General features: G+C 39.4%; 1 protein-coding gene across 2 annotated transcripts in view; it reads left to right on the top strand.

Moving 5' to 3' along the window:
• The first annotated feature begins 550 nt into the window (after positions 1-550).
• Positions 551-22,956, top strand: part of ESRP1 (epithelial splicing regulatory protein 1) — an 80,877-nt gene continuing 58,471 nt past the window's right edge. The window contains exons 1-4 of one of the 2 annotated variants that reach the window (XM_075582706.1): positions 551-870; positions 1,248-1,376; positions 8,335-8,448; positions 22,431-22,545. In XM_075582706.1, the coding sequence (XP_075438821.1) occupies positions 736-870; positions 1,248-1,376; positions 8,335-8,448; positions 22,431-22,545 (493 nt within the window). In that variant the 5' untranslated portion in view covers positions 551-735. The remainder of the gene's footprint in view (positions 871-1,247; positions 1,377-8,334; positions 8,449-22,430; positions 22,546-22,956) is intronic. The other variant, XM_075582707.1, reaches the window with a different exon arrangement.

Genomic DNA, 22,956 nt, shown 5'->3' with positions numbered 1-22,956 from the left:
GCAGGTCTAAGTGCCACTTACTGGTGGTGAGTATCACTCATCTCTACCATCACCAGTCATATTGACGTCAATGGAGGCTCATTCATTGCGATCAATATTTCTTCCATTGGTAGCTCATATTATGGGGCAGAAGCCCTGACACTTATTTGAGTCATTGCACCTCGGGATTAAAAGGTTAAAACAATCCACTGGGAAATGAAGAGGGAAACTCCACATCCGCATTAATTATAACAACAATTACTGGCTGTGTGCTGCCTGCGCCAGGGAGACGTGTTAATCTCAGATTGGCATGCAGAGCAGCCATGCTCAGGAGCGCCCTGCAGGGGGAGCCAGAGACAGGGCAGCCGAGCAAAGCCGAGGAGTTCCGGAGAAAGCCGAAGGAGCCTGGCCAGGTATATCTTACCTGCAGCACCACGTGGGGAAGGGGGAGGGACAGCCACATCCCAAAGACAAGTCACCAGCCATTGTAAGGCGCCTTGCAGGGGCGCAGCCTCGATGGCATTGGCCCTTTCAACAAACCTGCCTCTCCCTCCCCTTCCCCCAACCTGGATCCTCCTGCAAAGTGTGTGCAGGTCCCCTGGGTGTCTTGCATAGCTCTAGGTGGAGGTGATTCAATGTGTAGGGTGGTGCTGTCTTTTGGGTTCTGGTTTTTTTTTTTCACTTTGGGGTAAGGTGAAAGCATTTCTATACATATATTATTATTATTTTTTTGTTACAATTTTTTTTTAAATCATCATGACTGCGGCTTCCCCGGATTATCTGGTGATTTTATTCACTGCCACTGCTGGTGTTAATGGTGATAAATTGGGTTCTGATGAGAAAGAAGTGATACAGCTGTTGTGGAAAGTGGTTGATCTGACCATCAATAAGGTATGTACATGGGCAATGATTCTAGCGTGCACCGGCCACCTCATCACTCCCCTAAAGGACAAGGTGAACCTACAAAGCACATGGTAAAAATCTGATCGTATTCTCTAAATCCACATTGACTACAAAAGAATGGGTATGCCAAGTGGATTGAGGCTTCTCTAGTGGCCCAAATCATTACTTCCCAACTACAGGCTTCATAATTTGCTACAAGGACATGTTTACACCTGGGCCCTGGAGAGACATGCATTGTGTTGGGCTGGGGGTATAGTTGGCATACAATAGTACTTGGTTTGCTTGAGAGTCAGGCTAATGGGGTTAATATAGGTGACTGGTGGTGTGATAACCATGTTCTGACTTTGTGCTGTCCTGTCTTGAAGGTGGGAGAGTTGCATGAAGTCACAGTCAGACCTGATCACCTGGAGGTGACAGAAGAATGTAACGACGACCCCAAGATAGAAGCAGAAAGTCTGATGGTGGCTCCTCAGTTAGAACAAGCTCTGCGACAGGTGACACATTCTTCTGTTACTGATAACAATCCAATAACCCCTTTTACCTCTGTGGCACCTGATCTGTGGGCAATAAGGCACTGCAGGAGGCGTCTTCCCATTTTTGGGAGTCTTCTACAATTGACCTCCTTAGTGACACAGGTGCATAGGAGCATAGCAAATGTCAAGACCTCTTGCATTAAGTTTAGATGATGCTTAAACAGATGGGCACTTTGCTATACCATAAATTACTTATGTATATATGTATTTAAATGTGTGAGTATATTGCTTTTAAGAAAGCTCCTACGAACAAATGCTGAATTGTGTCAGATTAGTGAATCTGTAGGGTGGATCTTGGAGAACCATAAAAGTGAAATAATAACGCTCCGCCCATACAGTATGTAAATGTTAGACTTTACACATGATGTAGCCCTTTTTTTTTTTTTGAGCTATTACCTAAACAGACAGATGACTTGGGTTGGACAAGTACAGATGTGGCGTTATCCACTCATAGTCCCCGGCTAGTGGCACCTGGTAATCACATAGGGTGTGATCCACTCCTGCAGGAGGGTCACACAATCCGGTCTCATTCACTCCCACCCCACTGGGCAGTGCCCTGTTCTTTAAAGCTGCAGTCCCACTTAACACCACAGTGAACGAATGGCAGAGATAGGTTTAATACATTGAATAGAAACGTGTGTTACTTTCGAGAACAAAAACAAACCAGTCTTTTGTTATAAAAAAAAGTAATTTTTTTTACATGATTTTTTATTTCTTACATTAAAGTTGCAATGTTTACAACCAACTTTTAAAGTAAACTTCAAAAAAATAATATATACATATAAAAAAAAATAAAAAAAAAAAATATATATATATATACACACACACACACACGTCTGACCCTATTCTGTTGTTATTTTGAGCCTATTAAATGTATAACTGACACAGTTGCTGCTATGAAGGACTGTCCATTTAAGTGGCAAGAAGTTTACTTGAGCCTGTGAATGACACCACTTCCCATCCAGACTTCTTCTGGGGTCCCAGGTGTGCTGATTCCCCCTGAGCTGTATTATCTCAGAGGGTGAATGAGTGTCCCATAAATAATGCATTTTGTGTTTAAAGAACAGGGACCTGTTTTTAAGAAGTTGGCCACTCTCTCCTCTTCTGCTTTGCAAATGCAGAATAAACACTGATTTACTATGGTTTATTCCTAATCCGATTTAAACCCATCATTTATTTCTATATCAATTTAACTAAAACACAATCGGTCTATTTCTACCATAGCTCGTGGCATAAAATACTTTCAAGCAAAGAGAAGCACTTTTAAAATGTGTTTTTTTTTTTTTTTTTTAAACCAAAACAATTCTTGCCTGTTGAGGAGCCCCTTGAAATTCCACAATAACATTTGTATAAGAAGTGCAGGTTACTCTTATCACATGTGAACTATTTTGCTGATACAATAACTCCTACATTGTCTATACAGTATGTGACAAATGTAAACATTGAATAAAATCGATGTAAATTAACCAAATCAAATGGGAGTAGGAAATAAGGGCAACATAGTTGCCTAAAGTTACATTTGTTACCAATTCGTTCTTTTTACTGTATGTATGCAAAATAAGAAATGACAACATATGATAAGAAAATAATAATAAAATTTTTTTTTTAATATAAATCCGTTCTGTAGTATTAGCTAATACTTACTACATTTAAAAAAAAATATTCAACTCTTAATGCTGTTTAAATTAATTTTAATGAGCATCCTTTGATTACTATAGCACGATTTAGCCCACCACCACAGCAGTGCAGATCTTTGCTACACTTTACTGTTTGTGATAATTTGTTGCCAATATATCCCAGCAGTTTGAGCTGCAAACTGTAACAATAGATAATGTTACCCTGGTAATATAAGAATAGTAGGTGCTGTGTTACACTGACTGAAGGATTGGTTTGAAAGTGAAAGGCAGCCATTTAGTGAAGCCTGGGAAGCAATATATGTGCTGATCGATTACGGTAGAACGAATCGATTGGCAAGTTTAGTTGATTCGTTTTCAATAAAGATAATCAAAGGCTGCATACTGTATATTAAAACCAAAAAGGTGTGTGTGTGTGTGTATGTGTGTACCGTGTTAGCCGAGCTTAATAATTAAAATAATAAATATATATATATTTATATTCAAAAACGAATAGACGATACCGTTCTGTGGCTAACAAAATGCTTTTATTGGTGCGAGCTTTCGAGATACACTGATCTCATCTTCCGGTGGTGTTACAATGGATAAAGCAAGAGAGGTTTTTACTTAAAAACAGTGCATCTTGAATGTGATCTGTGACTGAAGCCTATCCCTCCCCCCTGTGTATGTACATACATACACACATACACATACACACACACACAACAAAGGGGATCTGATGAAATCCGGTCATGGAAGAAACGCGTAGGGTCACGTGGTGTGAGTAATCTACGGTGGCTGATCGAGAGCTATTCGGTTGACGTGAGAGGTTACCGAGCCGACAATTGCTGTGACTGCCCCTGGGCACTAGGAACGTGCTATACGAGGAACCATAACTTTGCAAACTCGGGTTGCTGGTGGACTCCAATACAGTGACACCAGCAGTGAGTGCTCAGAGGTTACATCGCAGAACGGAGCGGGCAGGCGGCTGTTTCTCCTCCCACGTTGGCGCATGAGATCAGCTCATACCACGCTTACATACTTTGGCTTGTTTGTGAGTTTGAATTTGTCTAGGTTCTATTTTATTAAACCTTTTTACACTCTATCGCACGAGGATCGGGCGCTTTTTTTTTTTTCTTTTCTTTTTTGTATATGTATATATGTTTATTTTTTTGTGGTTTTTTTAAGTGCTGCTTGGATTGCCTCTAAAGTACAAACAAAAAGTAAATTAATCATTCTTTACAATCTAAAATATTTTTATTTATTAAATGTAACTACATGTTCCTCACTTTTTTTTCCGTAACTGGAATATGATACACCCTTGTAGTTTTGTGCTAGAATATTAACCCTTTTAGAACAGGTGCCAACAGTTTAGAAATTATGGGGAAAAAACACTGACGTTTTGGAAAAATCTTGGTGTGTGAGGCACATTTATTTAAATATTAATATTAAAGTAGAGATGTATTTGAATATTTTTAAGGATATTGCTTTATATTCATAATTTTAATTTGACATTAAAGGCAGGAAGCCATAGATTTTAGTATGAACCTCCCATTAAACACGGAAGAGCAAAATGATCACTTATATTAATGTGACTGAGTTTTCAGCACATGGGAAACCGATTGTAGACTTTAGCTGGTGTGAAACTGAGTGCAACGCTAGATTACAGAACAATGTGTTCTAACTCAAATATTCTAGAGCAGAGGTTCTCAACTCCAGTCCTCAAGACAACTTCTCTCCTCCTCCCCCCCCCCCCCCCCACCCCAACCCCCAACAGGTCAGGTCTTCAGGATATCCCAGCTTCAGCATAGGTGTCTCAGTCTTCGATTTGAGCCACCTGTGCTTATACAGGGATATCCTGAAGACCTGATGCGGTGGGGACTCGAGTTGAGAACCTCTCTGCTCTAGCGCATTTTGTTTCCAAGAATTTGCTATTTCTGGACCTATCCTAACTAATGCATCATGTGCAATACTTCTGTCTGTGTGGAAGGTTGAGGTAATAGAGGAAATGTTTATATAAATATTGCACGCGAGCCTATATCTAAACCTAACCATTGGTTTTATACTATTGAGTAACTACTTTCATGTAATTATTATCATTATTGTGCTGCTTTCTAAAGGCACACTTGGTGTATTGTATGATCACAAGGCACAAGCTATTTTATAATTGCACCTGTGCTATACATCTCATATGCACTGACCTTGACCCCTTGCAGACGCACTTAACCGAACACCCTCCTACTGTGTCTGCACGTTCTCCCTACTTACCAGTTAGATTGTAAGCTCTTCTGGGTAGGGACTCCTTTTCCTATTGTTTTGTCTGAAGTGCTTATTCCCACTATGTTATAATATTATGCCACGTGTATTACTGCTGTGTAGCGCTATGTACCTGGATGGCGCTATGTAAAATCTAGATATGTATGCATACATACCTGTTTATTTGTTGATTGCAATTCTGTTTCTAATAAGCGTGAGGAAAGATTATTTCAGGTGATAATTGTGTGTGTAAAATATTTACCAGCAATATACTGTAATCTGGGGACTTGTGGATTTGACATCACTGAGAATGTAGCCTCCAAAATGTTATGCAATGCTTGATACTGAAGAGGAGAGGTGGAACTGGTAAAAGAGTGGGGGCAGGTGCAGAAATACGTTAGGGCCCCCCTGAGGGGAGCGCTGAGCCTGACCACCTGCTACCTCTGCAGAGCGCAGTGATCCCTTAAAGCAGAATTACTATCTGCACTTACCACCGAACAAATGTAAAAAATAACATTAAATACAGTATATGCAACTTTGACTTTTTGTTTTTTTTTAATGAAAAATTAATTGCCTATACTGCCAATCAATTCATTCTCCCATGATCGATCGGCAAAGATCCTGCTTCCTCGGGTTCCTGTGATAACTGACTTTCAGTATCAAACCAATCCTTCAGTCAGTGTAACTCAGCAGCTACAATCTATTCTTATATCACTAAGGTAACATTACCTATTGTTACAGTTTGCAGGTCAAACTGCTGGGAGCCATTGGCGGATTTAACTTAGGTGTAAGCTTGGGGTGGCCCTCCTTCGCAGCGTACGATGTCATGACAGCATCATGTGATGCCACGTTGTCATGGCAATGCGGTGTCATGTGATGTCATGTCATCATGATGATGCAACGCTACAGGAGGAGGCCTCCTCTGGAAAAAAAGGTAGGATTTAGGATTCTCACACACACACACACACACACACACACTGCTTGCACACAAAAAAATCAACACTCTAAGGTAGGGGTGTGTAAACTCCCATCCCCCCCCCCTTACCTTGACTCTGGCAATTCTGACGTCCCGACTTCATGTGACCTCACATTGGTGACGCAACGTCATGTGACCTCCGAAGACAAGGTAAGGGAATTTACAGAGGTCTCGCGCGCTCCCCTGGCCTTTAATTTAAATGATTTGGGGAAGAGTGTGGGGCCTGTGCAAGCGCCACGCACCCTCCGCCACCCCCCCCCACCACAAAAGGTGCACCCCCCCCACTGTGCCTCTCTGTTCTAGAGGGCTATAGCCTTGTCAGCCTTATTGGGAATCTGCCCCTGGTGGGAATATTGGCAACAAACTATCACAGGCTGATATCTTACACTGCTGGGGAGGTGTGCGAAACCCTGCAATAGAAATAAAAGCTTGCTCAGTATATTAATAAAGGAGCAATCAAAACAATATCCTACATGTATTTTTTTTTTAAATCAGTTCTGTTCAATTTGATAATACTTACTAAAAAAATAATTGTATTCCATTTTTATTGAATTTTAATATACTGAGCATCCTTTGATATTTATAGCAGGCTTTAGCATATCTTCCCAGCAGTGCAAGATCTTTGTAACACTTTCCTGTTTGTGATAATTTGTTGCCAATATTCCCAGCAGTTTGAGCTGCAAACTGTAACAATAGATAATGTTACCTTTTAGTAATATAAGAATACATTGTAGCTGCTGAGTTACACTGACTGAAAGATTGATTGATAACTGAGTGACCCCAGGGAAGCAGCATCTTTGCTGATCAATCACGGAAGAACAAATTGATCGGCTGCTTAGGTAATTGGCTTTCAATAAAGGTCATCAAAGGCTGCGTATATCAAAACAAAACATACATTTTTCATGCCGTTTGGATTACCTCTTTATAACGCATTAAAAATAGCATTTTTGTACACTCCCCCCACCCCCGTTCCCACAAGTCCCTTTTCCATTTTTCCATTTCTGTACCCCATCCCTATTTTTTTTAACATTGTTTGAGAGGAGAGATGTGTTAAATATAAATATATATTTTTAAATACAGTAAGTATTATCTAATACTACAGAAGTGATCTATTAACAAAAACACAAGTACGATATTGAATGTTTAGTTCCTGCTAGCTGGGCTTCATTGCACCTGCTGCACCAGTGGTAGTTCCACCCTTGCTTGGCAGACTGTACCTACCAACAAGTCAGTCTGTGCCCATTTCGCTTACATGATAATGATATTCTTACTAGAAAATGGGTCTGCATTGTTTGAGTACATCTTAGATGTGTTTTGTAGTTCTTACAAAACAAGCTTGTAAAACTTCAGTATAAAAGAATGTAAACAATATGTTCAACGATTAACAAAAGATCTATTTCATTGACTGACTAATCTGTGCTGCGCAACTAATTTAGCCATCCGTTTCTGTTTACATTTTTAATATTGGTTGATCTTTAATTACGTGTCTTGTGACCTGTCGCATACAATGTTGATTTAGTTCCCTAAACCAGGGGTTCTCAACTCCAGTCCTCAAGACTGCCCCCAGCCCTCTCAAACAGGTCAGGTTTTAAGGATGTCCCTGCTTCAGCACAGGTGGTTCAATCTGTCCCTGCTTCAGAACAGGTCACCATTGAACCACCTGTGCTGACGCAGGGATATCCTTAAAACCTGACCTGTTGGTCTTGAGAACTGGAGCTGTGAACCCCTGCCCATAACTATTAATTAGAACAAGTAACAGATTGGGGTGGATGGACATTTTTTGCCAGGGCTCCCAGGTAACAGAATGGGACAGTTCTGCTGCAATGAGAAGAAAGTTTAAAAAATTACAATCTCTGAGAAAATCCTCGGTGGCTCATGGCCTCAATCATAACTACAAAGAAACGAATGGATGATTTCATAGATAATTGTTTGATCAGGAAGATGAATGGATAGTTTAAAAAAAATGGCATAGTTAGAAAAAAAGTAACGTGTCATAATTCTGCAGACCAACATCTTGATTGCCCGGGATTTGTGATGTGACATTCTTGTTGTCTTTTTTCCCTGTGTTACACAGTTTAACCAGTCTGTAGGCAATGAGCTGAAGATCGATGTGGGTACTTCCTTCTGTCTGTGCACTTATGGGCAGCTTCACATTAGACAAGTGCTACATCCCGAAGCCTCCAAAAAGGTAATGCAGCTCTTTTCTAGTATCATTTTAATTTCAACTGATTAAACTACGTTGGTTACAAGCGGCAAAGGGAGGCTGTGAGAACCCAGAATGTCTTAGACGGCTGCCCTTCTTTCTCTTTGTTCTGTGTAATACACGCTCACGTCAACAAATGGTCCGCTTGTTGCTTTTAAAGCAGGAGCGGCCAACTCCAGTCCTCAAGGGCCACCGACAGGTCAGGTTTTAAGGATCTCTGCTTCAGCACAGGTGCTGCAATCAGTGGCTCAGTGACAGAGCCACTGATTGCACCACCTGTGCTGAAGCAGGGACTGATTGAGCCACCTGTGCTGAAGCAGAGATATTCTTAAAATCTGACCTGTTGGTGCCCTTGAGGACTTTAGTTGGCCACCCCTGGTTTAAATCATCATAATGCGCTGTACAGTTTTGATTGCAGTTCCTTGGGGGGGAAAGGTGTAACTATTTAAAGAAGTGTAATGTTTTGAAGTGGTTGTTACATTACATGAAAGAGTCAGAGTATTGCGTATAATTATAGTGTCGTCTTTATAATACAGGTAGTATCATTCTAGCTGTATAACCTGTTTAATGTCGAGCCTAGTTTTTATTCTTTTACCTTCCGTAAGGTTGGGAAATAATAGTGTACGTTTAGATCTCCAATAACTACTTTCAAAAATAAAAATGGAATGTTTTTGTGCTTGTTTATTTAAACTAAAAATGATCTCAACCAACAAAGTATCTTACTATTTCTTGGACCAATTTGGCCTCTAGCACCCTTTAGTTTAAACCCAAAAATAACAAATTAACATTGTATATTGTGGATTGTTCCCAGTCTGATGTTATTACTCACATTACTTTGTCTCGTCAAAGTTCATTCAGGATGAGACAAGCCATTGGCAACTTAAATGTCTGGCTTAGTAGCATTCCCACCTTCGTTGTTTATAAGTCAGTATATGTTAAGAATTTTTCTGAAGGATGAAACTGCAATTATAGTACGTGTAATTGGACACGCTCTCATATGATGTGTTTATCTCAAAGCAGATATTAGATGTGATTAAAATTGTCAGAAATAGACCGGATACATCTGTCTGCTTCCAAAATGTTAAATGGAGGGTTCCTCTCTGAACACAATGCAAATGAATAATGTCCTCTCATTTGCTTTGCCATCAGAAGACATGATTGATGTGCTGTGTCCATTCTGTGATTTATAATTTCCGGAGAGTTAAATCCAAAAGGGCACCTCGTCCCCAGAAATATGTAAACATCTGAAATAGGGGCTTAGTGAGGAAAGTCTCTGATAACATTGACACGGAGTTCCGGTGTTGGCTCCTTGTGACCTTGGGCAAGTCATTTGATCTTCCTGAGCCTCATGCTCCAAAAATTAGATTGTAAGTTCTACTGGGCAGTGACTCGTGCCAGCAACAATTTATATGTACACTGCGTACACTGGCAGCGCTATACAAGAAAAAACAATTATTATAAGGATCACACAGATAACGTGAGCCTATGTCACAGCCGTGAACCTAAAGCGCTATTATTCCGCTGGCTCCTGATTACCCCCATCAGATACTACATAGCTGGATTATCTATGGAAAGATTGTCACCATGCAGATCTGAACAGACCTACAATGAGGGAGAAACCTTCATATTGTGGCCCTTCAAAATGATTGAGCCAATCATGATTTGTTCAGTCAGACTGTGACTAATGTCACTGTCTCTCCAATCCTTGCACTGCTATTGCCTTGTATGTTTCCTTTGTATCATCCTCTGGAAGTTACGTGGTGTTACTATTGAATGATTTAACCCAGCTCTCATACTGCCGGAATGGTATGTCATACTTCTCTGTTAACAGTTCCCTCTCCCCATCTTTCTCCATAATGCACAGTAATTGCCATACTTTCAAGCACTTCACATCTCTTACTTAGAATGATAAGGCTATCATTTGTATCCAACATCAACAGCAGATAATACTGTAATGTGGCAAACCCACTTCAACTGTACATTCATTCAAGTCTTCCTTAGCCATAGACCATATATCACGCCTTTTTGTGTTACTTGTTGCTCAGACCTCCACACACACTGTCCCACTTTTCACTTCTCTTTCTCTGACATAATCACATATACTCTAAGAGAGAGAACCGCCACCGTCATAAGAAGGCCACTTGTTCCCTGCTTTTAATGATTGGTCCATTTGTACTAAGCAGTCTTCTGCCATAAGACCCATTTGTAGCCCAATCATGTCAATGGGCTGTAGGGGTCTTCCAGAGCTAGAAGTTGTTGTCTTATGGCAGAAGACTGCTTGATAAATATGGGCCAATGTGTCCTTCCTGTATATTCCGGTCTTGTGTATTTCCTTGGCTAGACACATGACTGCAGGTCACAATATTACTCGTATCCTGGTTGTACGGGTACAGTATAAAAGAAAGTGAAATGCTTAAGCTTGGTACATTTAACAAGCATAACTGATTTCTCTGCTCAATGCAGTGTTAGAATAAGCTCAATGGCCCTGAAAGACCGCTGGAACAAGAAGGAATTGTTCCTTATCTGCAGAAGATGTGTATTAAGTTTGACAAGTGTGATGCAAAGTTAGTACAAGTTTCCAACAAATCAATGTTTGAAATGTCATTTGGGATTAAAACATTTTGCCAAAGGCAATTCTTCTACTTTTTACAATCAAATCACTTCAACAATAAGTAAAAAAAAAAAAAAAATTCTTCAGCTAGTTTAAATGTTTAGGCCCATTTTACTAAGCACTGCTAGGTTGCAAGAAACCATATGGGCCTGTTAAAGTGACTGCTCACACTCAACACTACCTGGTAAATGTGACCTGTAATGTCTTGCTGTGTTGTGTGGTAGGGTTTATGGTGTGTAAAAATAAGGTCAGGTTTTCATGTTATGGTCAATGATAAAGCTACTCACAGCTCTGAAACAGAGAGTACAAAAAAAGTAAATAATAAGAAGTAATTACGTAGGACTGCTGAGGTAAGCAACGAGGGGATTTCACAACGTGGGTGTAACAGGAAGGTTAAGGTAGATGGAGAAGACACTGTGGACTGCGTGTAAAGGGAAGGGGAGTACCAATGGAAACCGCTACCTGAGAAAGGGCACTAAGGTGCCTGAAACGCGTAGGGTTGTTATGTATTAGTTTTTTGTTTGTCTCCTTATTTTCATTTTATGTAGTCTTTATTAAACTTTTTTAGCCCTCAACTTGGTTAGCTTATGGTGCATTTTTTGGACTTTGGCGATTCTACTTTCCAATCTTCACTTTACAGGTTTTCATGTTAAACTTACATTTGTTCTGCAATTGAAATTCTCTGCATTAAGTATTATGTGAATGATGTTTGACTAAAATTTTGCACACCAAGGCCTAATGGCTCTAGAACGTTGGCATATGCTGCCTCTGCGGGAACACATGCTTGTATGTGTCTGCCTATATATTGCGGGGTTGTTAACCTCCAAGAATTCAAATGTCAGACCCTCCAACATTAGGCACATGAAAATAGTGACACTTTAATCTGCTATTTTAGTGCGGCAGATATTCAGATTGTATTTATTCTTTTCTCCTTGTCTTTCCTGCCTCCTATTTAACTTTTAAAGCAGTTAATCTGTTCCAAGTGGGTATAAGAACAACTGAATCAACATACCGTTTTATATATATTGTTGTTGTTGTTGTTATTATTATCCGATCCGTGTGATACCATTGTAAACATTTCTTAGAGTTTGGACATTTTACAAATTAAAAATCACAAACATCCGAGTAATATATGCGTTGTATAAGTAAAACTCATGCCACAACATGCTTCCTTAGAGGTGCTACTCCGTTTGAATCACTCTTGGATATCCTCTTCTCTGTTCCTCTCTCGTGGTGTCGCTCTATGGAGTGTCCTCCGGCAACCCAGTCCAATGCTGATTTCATCAGGGAATAGATACGGACTGGACTACTGATGCTTAAATATATCCTTAGTCCAATCACAGAAGACTTAATTAAAATTGTATGCTTATGATTAAATTCACATACCGACATTCACTTAATAGATGCAGATTCTAAAACAATTTTACTAATCTGTCAAAATATCATTTAAATTGATTATCTCAATACTCGTAATTAGTATAATTTAAATAGACATATTTCTATATAAAAGGCTAATTAGAGGATATCAAAGACATTATATTACTTTCCAATTAAGTTAACTTTGAATCAACATATTATATGATCTCACTTATTCAGAAAGTGTAGATACTATTTAAGATCAATTAACCCAAAACAACAATAAATGGTTGACAATACATTTTGATGTAATGATCAAACAATTACCATATCTCCTTGATCCATGTATGTGTCCCAAAAGACACACTTATTTAGACCAACATAGCATACAATCAATCACATATATAATATAATTGTAATACACATTGTGTTAAAAAAAAAATACATACATATACCATAACAATAAACATGATCATATGAGAGGCTATAGTCAATTAAACATATATATATAATTTGAAGTTTGAACCAAGACAATCAAAAAGGATTAACTTCAAATTTGTCAGTGTGTAATATTCCAAATTGATGAATTATTTATTAATGGAATACAAATAAAGAGCAGGGAATAGACAGAAAACCTTTCCGGGACATCTTGACCAATGAGTCCACAAGTATATAACCTAAACAAAATTGCCTGTACAACAATCGTATACAAAACGACACATTATATGTGATATAGGTGAATACCTATTTGTGTGTATTGAATTTACTTATAATTGTGTAAACTAAATAAGCCATAATAATAACATGGACTATTAAATGACAATGTTTATAAAAAATATTTTGTCAATTTATATTTTTACTGTGAAATGTATACGAACTATTCTAAATATGTTTAAATAAACACTCGTGATATTATGTGGTAATGACTAATAATTATTAAATGTGATAATGTGAATTTAATTGTGATAAATGAAATGGGAAATACTAACTAATATTATAATGCGTAGTTTATAACTTCACCAAGGACCTCTCATGAACATAAAACAAAGGGAACATGCCAAGAATGTTCAAACCAGACCTCTGAAGCAAGTTCATAAGCAGGATAGGGAGAACCAATCAAACTACAGTGCTAATATCTATACACGCATTTAGACCTTTTGGAAATAGTGTGTCAAGTACATAAATCCAATATGTCTCTCTAAGATTTAATCTTTTATGTCTATCACCACTAAGTAAGGAGGACCCCATTGCTTCAACACCCATTACCAATAGTGAAGCAGGATCTTTGTTATGCTCATCCATGTAATGTCTGGATAAGCTGTGTGACTGTAAACCATGTATAATATTTCGGCGGTGTTCCAAAAAAGCATAATCGGGGTACGCCCTGTCCACCCTATTTATTGGAAGCCACAAGGGCAACCAAAAATCTAGACAATGAATGCGGATAAACAGTTAATCCTGCCTTGTACTGGATGCATAGAACCATTGGAGTGGAATCTAACTTGATCAGTTTTATTAAGGTGCTTGCATGTCAAACATTTTGTTTTTCCACACTAGAAATTACCATTTATAGGTTTACCCATCATGATGTTGTTCTTTATATTTTTTAGTTTACTTGGAGCTATCAATGTTTTCACATTGTGTGCTTTTTGAAATACTACTGGTATTTTTAAAGGCAACTCTATACCGATAATTGGATCATTTAACATACTGTAATTGGCCAATGTTTATTTAGAATAGATCTAATTTTCCAGGCCGCATTATTAAATTGTGTGACACACTGGTATTTTTTTAATTGGCTTTTCCCATCAAATGATTACCTCTTGACACTTCGGGTTAGGGATATATCTACATCGAGCGGGACCACCATCTGGCCTGTCTCATACTCTGAGCCAGAAATTAGAAGAAGATATACAGTTAACTAGTCTGATTGTACCAGTTAATTAGGGGTTAGTTGGGGTTTACAAGTTAATAGTTATTACTTAATAACAGACACCCTTATCTACTGGCTTTTAATATGATATAATAATATTACTATGGTTCACCATATGAACTCTCTACTCGCCAGTATACAAAGTGTGTGTACGTGTCTGTGTGTCTAAAAAAAAAAAAGCGTTGTATAAATCTGTTTAATTATTATATATAAAAAGCGGATTGCAAATAAAAACACACAAACAAAAAGTGAAACAATCGCCTTACTAGAACATGGTATCGGATCTTTACCCACCGCTGGTGCTCAATTTTGGGAGCTTCAAGGGAGAAAGCGAACTGGAGGTTCCCACATTTTCAGATACCATTTAAATTCATTTATACGTGAACACTTTAGCGCTGATCTATATTTTTGTTTTATATATAATAATTTTTTTTACGAAATAGTTTGCAAATGGTATAATTACTTCCATGTACATTGGAAGCAAAAAAACGGCTCTGGATTGCATGTTATGGTTTTTTTTTCTGTCAAATTCAGATTTCCCCCGCCCCCCCTAATCCAAAAACTTTTGACATGTTTTGATAAAAAAATCAAATCTAAAACCAAAACATGAAAAAAAAAAAAAAGAATTTTTAGAACAAAACACAAAACAAAACCATGGTCAAATGCAGTTCTAGTTAACTAATTATAGTGACCATACCGCTCAGCCTAATACTAATATCAATAATGGCATATAACAGGGTGCTATAGCAGCGGTGCGCAAACTGGGGGGTGCGCCCGAGACTGCCTGCGGAGGGCGCGCGGTTTACAGAGGCCCCACGCGCTTCCCGAAGGCACTTAAATTAAGTGCCGGGGGAGCTGCAGGGCCTCTGTAAACCTTTACTTACCTTGGCTCCATACGCGTTGCTATGGCAACGTGACGTCATGACGCCGGAGCCGAGGTGGGTAAGGGGGGGCGCGGGGGTGAGGTGACCGCCTGCTGGTGGGCACAGGGAAAAAAGGTTGCGCCCCCCTGTGCTAGAGGACAAACAATTGTCGTTTTAACAAGGTGGGTTCAGAGAGAGCCCAAAAAAGATCCTATATCAAGAACTCGCTTCCACAATGAGTGCTTGATATGGGATCTTTTTGGGGTTCTCTCTGAACCCACCTTGTTTAAACCACAGTTCTAGTTAATACAGATGTGCTGCTCATTGTCAGAGTAATATTAACATTTTGACCATGAACGGCATCTTATACTAAATATCGAAGATGGGGCTTAGTTGTGCAATTTATGTTTCTGAGAACGTTTCAATGTGGCGTCTCTCCAATGAAACTAGTTTGCTGGCACTTGGCAGTGGAGCCAGCATTGCAATGTGTTTTGTTCTTCCCAGGCAGCAAAGGGCTTGAGTATTGATGCGGACATGGACTTGCAAACAGCACATCTGCCTACAGCTATTCTTTCATTTTTGATGTTACTTATGTAGAGCGCTAACTACCCACTGGGGCTGGTTTCTAAATGGATAATAGGCCATATTTACTAAGCGGTGCTCTCCCAGAAGACCTTCTTACAGCCCTGTAAGACTGTAAAGGTGTTTTACAGAGCCAGAAAGGCTTCTGGGATAGCACCGCTTGGGCTGAAGCAGAGGCTCTGTGAGTAAAAGAATTGTTCCTGAAAACAATGACACGAAGAAAAAATAGATTGTAAGCTCATCTGGGCAGGGACTTGTGCTTGCAAAAATTTCTATGTACAGTGCTGTGTACACGGCCAGCACTGTGCAAGAAAACAAAACAACTATTATTATTACATATATTTTCACAGCTGTAGGGTCCTGAGACGCCCTTTTAATTAAAAAAAAAATGTTACTTTGTTCCTCTGCGTGCTGCATTTTTTTCTGGTGTAGGTTTAATGAGAACTGAATAGGAGTAATTGCCTTTTGCCATAGGGACTCGCTGAATGACAGTAGTGGAAAATCAGTTCTTCAAATGCTAGTGGAAACAGTGCAGAATAATAACATCCTCCCTAAGCTTCTTTACTGAGAACAACCACCGTTCCTGTAATGCACCAGTGCCACTTAATGCGCAGCTTTGATTTAAGTTGAATAAGGAGACTGGAAACTTGCCTATTGTAATTGTTACAGGTTGAAGCCTGCACCCCTTGACACCTGCCTTTGGAGAGATGCTTTGTGCAGTTTGGCATGTATAATATGTACACGTAGTCCTACTTATGCAGCATTGGAAATACAGGTTGCTAATAAGGATACTTCGTAAAATGATCCAGAGGACCTTTAATATTTGTATATCATCAATCTGCACATTACTCCTCACCTACCCAGCCAACACTACAAATACAGGCACAACTTGCTATTTCTACTCTAAAATTCACTTATTCTTGAATTGTGTTTGATTCTGTGTAGTTACCTGTAGATTTAAAAAAATATTCATAATAATAATTTGTTCCTGAAGAGGTAGAAACTTCAATCATTGTTCCAAAAATGCATTTTTCTTTTCAAAAACTCATTTAAACTAGGGCGGAAAGAAAACATTAAAATGTCACTGGTCACATTCCTATTTATCGTAGTCACATAGATTGAAAAGACATGTCCATCACGTTCAACCTCTTCTGAATTTAGACAACAGATACTTATCCTATATTTGTATTTATGTTCATTCCCACTCCTTCCTGCAGCCCAGAAGCAGATGAAAAGGAGAAATCAGTGTACTAAGCATTACAATTCTTGACAGAAGGGTAACGGGAACTGCTGATTTTTTTTTTAAATGCTTTTACAAGGAACTTGTCTTTGGTGGCCTGTGCAATACAGACCAATGGACTACATTATGCCATTTTAATCAGAGTCTGTATTTGTTCAATTGCAGAATGGTCCGATCACAATTAAAATGTTAAACCCTTCTTCAATGTCAGTTTAATAGCTACAGTGCCGTCCCATCCTGTATGATCTTTCCTTGTGTTTGGTCTGGTTTATAACCTTAAAGGTGTTCTTTTTCCGTTTTTCTAACTGTGAGGTGCTTTGAGTCCCATTGGGAGACAAGTGATATATAAATAGTTATTAGTATATGCTATAGAAATTAATGATTTCTGTTCCATAAAAAAACCCTGTGATTATTCGCATGAATGTTGTAGGGGTCTTCAGTGCTAATGCAGCCATTGCTCGGTGATGATCGATACCAATTCATTGCTTCCTCCTCTAACTGAAGGGGTTACAGTACTATTTATTGTCCTTATTTTCTTTAAGTACTTGATGCTACTTTTTACATTCATTCATTACAAATAGGGATCAGAATAAAAAGTGACCTTATTTAGCCATTTGTTACAATTTTAATGGTTGTTTAACGATTTCATATTTGCTTATTAGCTCTGTAAATTCAGACCTAGAAGTTTAACTGCACACAATAAAAATCATACATGCTGGTTTTGTTCCGCCTGGGCTTTTATGGGGTAAATAATAACTGATAAAATAATGTATTAGGTGGTAGATTGCAGTGATCAGTGGTGAGGTAGAAAGCAGTCACAGTATAATACTTCCCCCCCCCCCCAAAAAAAAACAAGTTTTACATCAATATGTCCATTAAATAGAAAATGTACTTGAAGATTTAAAGTAACATGTGTTTGGTCTAAATTAAAAAAAAAAATTGTAATCACAGATGGTGCATTCAGCTAACAATTTCTGCCATTAAGTATTTCACCTATTGCCATATTTTTTCAAAACTCTTAATCACACACGAGATTTTTTTTTCACATGCAATAATGAATATTTGATATAAATACATTTGGACAGAACCGCACTACCCTAAACCAATATAAAACAAAACCACAACCACAATGCATCAATCGACCTGGGGTGCACCTTGGGTGCAAGGGTAAGAATCCAAAAAGGAGAGGAAGCCTAACAGAATAGGCAGAGAACCTCCCACTGAAGACAAGGGCACTCGGGGGTATAGAGAAAATATGAAAACATTTATGAGACACAACTACGCACACAAAAAATATATAAAAACAGAAAAAAGAGCATCAGCAGGCAAAGCCCCCAAGATAAGGTGCATAGAATGGAAAACCTCATCTAAATAAAGGCAGTGGATATTCACAGTTGAGTGCAAATAGCCGTGCGGCTATTCGCACTCAAGTTAACTGAGTGCGAATAGCCGAGCTGCTATGAACACTGTAATGTCAGTAGGTTTCTATGCCTTTATTCACTAGAAAACAATCAAAAAAACTTATAGCTCAGTGGATATGCTGCAGGCCATTAGCATGGTGGACCAGGGTTCGATTCCTGGCAGGGATGTTTATTTTTTTCCATTTTTTTTCTACTGAGTGCGAATAGCCGTGCGAAACACCTACTGACATTACAGTGTTCATAGCCGCACGGCTATTCGCACTCAGTAGAAAATAAAATGGAAAAATTTAAATCCCTGCCAGGAATCGAACCGTGGTCCACCATGCTAATGGCCTGCAGCATATCCACTGAGCTATAAGACTTTCTGATTGTTTTCTAGTGAATAAAGGCATAGAAACCTGTTCATAACAGCTTGGCTATTCGCACTCAGTTAAGTTCTACTGAGTGCGAATAGCCGTGCGGCTATTTGCACTCAACTCTGAATATCCACTGCCCTAAATAAATGAAGTGTGGAGACCATTAATCACGAGGGGCAGTCACTACGACCACCTCAAGAAAAATGGGGGCATGTACCCGGGGACAAAAATACAAAAGGTGTGTGAAATATGCGGGGTACTAAGGAAAAGCAGTCTAGCAGCAAAAAAACAAACCGAAATGCGTAGCAGCGGAGAGAACAGTGAGACCCTGATAAGGAACCAGCAAATAAAGACCCTCTATAATGAAGTCCAAACATTAGTACATAAGAAATACACAACTGGATAATGGCATATGAGCACCTCGGGAAGTTAACTGCCACTAATAGTTTGCTGCATTTTAGTAGCTGCCACCCTACATACCCTGAAGATTGGGATTCCTGTTGGTCAGATGCTCCGCCTGCGATGAACTGTTCCACAGTCTGACTTTCTTAGAATGGAGCAAGAGAATGTGTTACTAGAAAGAGGATATAGCAGAAGATGCTGTAGACGTGCATACAAGAGGGCTTTGAAAAGCAACCGGGACACACTTTGAGTACCCCAACACGGGGGCGACTCACAAGGCGATTTGCAGAATCCAGTTCGATTCATTACGACTTTCTCTACGCAGTGGAATAATATACACACTATTCTTCAGAAGCACTGGCAAGTCCTTCTGGAGCGTGGGGCTAATGCTGAAACACTGGGTCCACGGGTTCAAATGACCGTTAAAAGGACCCCCACTTTGATAGATCCATTAGTACGTAGTCACTTCTCATCCCAAGCTAAATATTGCCCACACGTGGGTTCCTATGCTTCTGGCTCTTCTCTCCTCTCTCTCCAAGTGGCTGTCATTGAATGGCCATCTAATGGCAACAACAGCGCTCTGACAAAGTTAGCTATATACTTACAATACTTAGAATACTTAAATCTACTGTTGCTATTCTTCTAACAGTGTAACATGAGGTTACAAGTATCACTATCTGTTGTTCCCTGCAGCTATATACTATAGTAGCTACTTTGTCATTTCACTGAAGTGCTACTTGAAGTACAACCCAACTAAACAGCTTACCAACAACTGTTTAATGGTGAGAGGTTTCAATACTGAGTTCCTACGCACAACTTTGGGTTATAATTCAGCAACTAGATAGAATGGATCACAGTATTAAGGACTTTATACAGTTTAAGTATATACAAGGTTCAATAGTGACAGGATATTAAGTAGCCAGACCCTGATCTGACTATTAAAACTCTAATAGGCATTTTATGTGCAGTCTATTAACTTTGGGCGCTAGTATACTATAAATTCTACGCACACCGCTACAAGCCTGATCAGTAGCACACATACGCCTACACGCCTTTCTCCATTTTTAATTGATTTTATTATTCTTTTGTCTTTTTACCGTTGTTACTTACAAACATTTTTTTTTTAACAATTTACTAATAAAGTTTGTTTTGCACATTCTAGGGTGTTCTCTAGTGTCACCCAAAGGGATTCTTTCTTTTCTAGCTAATACATAATATCTCCAAGGCAAAACAAAACTAAATTTCCTCACTAAAGGCTACAGCTATGGTACTTGCTAAGGCGACCGTGTGACATCATCCGTCGACGTAGGTATAGCTATTGTGCAGAAGTCTGTACAGGGGGCATGGCAGAGGCGTGACCGTGAGCGGTTCGCCCTCATTGGCTGAACCGCTCATGTGCCACTGCGATCACTGAAAACCCCAAATTTGTTTGACTTCAGAGATCACGACTAGAACGTTGCTACGCAGCACCGTCATGGTTGCGCCCACTATGGGCACCCACAATGGACTGCTAGTACTTGCTTTGCGGCTGCACGCCATCGCTGTAGCTAGGACTATAAGCGCAGGCTAACACTAACAAGTGTTACCCATGAAGCTTGTTCTGTTCCTTTGACTGCCTTCTCAGACCTCCCCCTGTATGTTGATTTCCACCCCTCCTCCCCCCACTATATCTCAAGAGTTTGCTGACTTTTTCAAGGCTAAGGTGTATTTAATTTGCCAAAGTATCCCCTCTCTCCTCTATCACAGAGGAGGAAGGGACTCTGTTGCTCTCCTCTCCCTTTACCACTTGCACCCTTTACCCTTCCCCCTCCCATTTCCTCAAACCTCATGCTTCCACTCTAATCCCTACACTCGTCCACATTTTCAACTCTTCCATATAAATGATCTGGTACTTTTTCCCACCTCCTTCAATTATGTAAAGATGACACCCGTTCTCAAAAATAATTCCCTATCTGTTTCTCTAATGGGGGCTGGAATTAGAGATATATGTGATGGGACGGAGACCTGGGTTACATTTTTACATTATGGGTATGTATTTTACTAATTTTGTATGTACAGGACTCCCAATGAAAAAATTGTTTCTGCACTACTGCCCTCTCTCTTTCCTGCATTTTGACCCTTAAACGCCTTGCATTGTCTTTTCTATTCCTTCTTCTTGACTTTTTAAGCTCTCCTAAACCTACAATATGGTTTCCACACTGCTCCCTCCACAAAAACATTCCTCGCCAAAGTATCTCGTGACATTCATTCTACACTCCCCTGCTCTTCCTTATCTCAGCCATACTTTCTCGCTATAACCCTGCTTTGCTCTTGCGTTCTGCTCGAGGTTGTCTTCGGACGACTCCTTTTTCATCTAAAGCGCTCTCCTACCTGAACCCTTTCTCACTTGCTGCTGTGCACCTCTGGAATGCCCTTCCCCTCAATATCTGCTAAGCACCTTCTCTCCACCTTCAAAGCCCATCTCAAAACGCGACTCTTTAATGAAGCTCCTAAATACTCGCTCTTGCATACGCTCTTCCCGTAACACCTTCCTACTGTTTCCCGGTAAGTTCCCCCTACAAATCGCTTGGATTGTGAGCCCACCTGGGTCAGGGGCTCCATTCTCTGTTTACTTTAATGTTTGAAGCGCTTACACACATTATATATTACAGTCCATGTCATTTGTGTTGTCTACTACTGCTGTGAATGTACATGGAGGGGGCTATACAAATAAAGATATACAGTACATACATACCGCGCATACAACTGTCTCTTTAAACATAGATATTTAAATCTGCTATTGTCATCTAACCATCATCTAAGCTGGGATTGTGAGACAAGCAATTGTTTAAGAATAGGAGTAATGGTTCATGCAAAACATGTTTTCACTACTTACCCCAAAAGTGAAAGGTGTTCTTTGCAGTGTTGTCAAAAGCTGAAATTCATTGTTGGTTAAATCTACATTTTTGTTACTGCATTGCAAAGAAAACTTCAGGTTTGCTGTTACACTGAGAATAATGGTCTTTTGTCCCTGCTGTATATGATAAACTTGGCAGTTTTGCTTAAACAGATGCCATAATAAGTTAACCAGTTTATGTCGAGGTCTTCTCGGGATGGCTTCTCCTCTGCCCTTGCCAGTGGCTCTTCTGAACAGTGTTACGCTTACTACAGCATTTTGTCTATGTGGATGATATAACTGCTGTCTTTTTTTTTGCCCTCAACAGAACATATTACTTCCTGAATGTTTCTACTCATTTTTTGACCTGCAAAAAGAATTCAAGAAGTGCTGCCCTGGAACGAGCGATACGAGTGACCTGGATATCGCAGCAATGGCAAGTTGTATCCTTCAAGGAATGTTTTGACCAATACTCTGGTGTAGTGTGAATGCGCTGTTATTGAATTGGAGTGTAAGTATAGCATTGAGAAGAGGTCTACTGGATGCTGATCCATGTTAAACGGATACCTAGATCACTGGATTTCTTTATTCTGACACCTTATAGAAGTATCTTGCTGACCCATTCCAGAATTGTGAGCCAGCATGTTGATGCACATGGTATATACATTTCTGTGCGACAAGTCATCAGTGACTATTTATTGTTTAAAAAAAAAAAAAGTGATAACAAATGACAATTGCAATTACTTTCACTGCCTAATGAAATCTGCTTCAGCTTAACACATCTCAAGTTTTAGTATAACACAAAAATGCAATAACTGTGCATGCAGCTATTGAGACAAACAATTGAACTGTTT

Source organism: Ascaphus truei, chromosome 2 (assembly GCF_040206685.1).
Source record: "Ascaphus truei isolate aAscTru1 chromosome 2, aAscTru1.hap1, whole genome shotgun sequence".
Lineage (NCBI taxonomy): Eukaryota > Metazoa > Chordata > Amphibia > Anura > Ascaphidae > Ascaphus > Ascaphus truei.
This window is presented reverse-complemented; position numbering and strand designations above follow the sequence as displayed.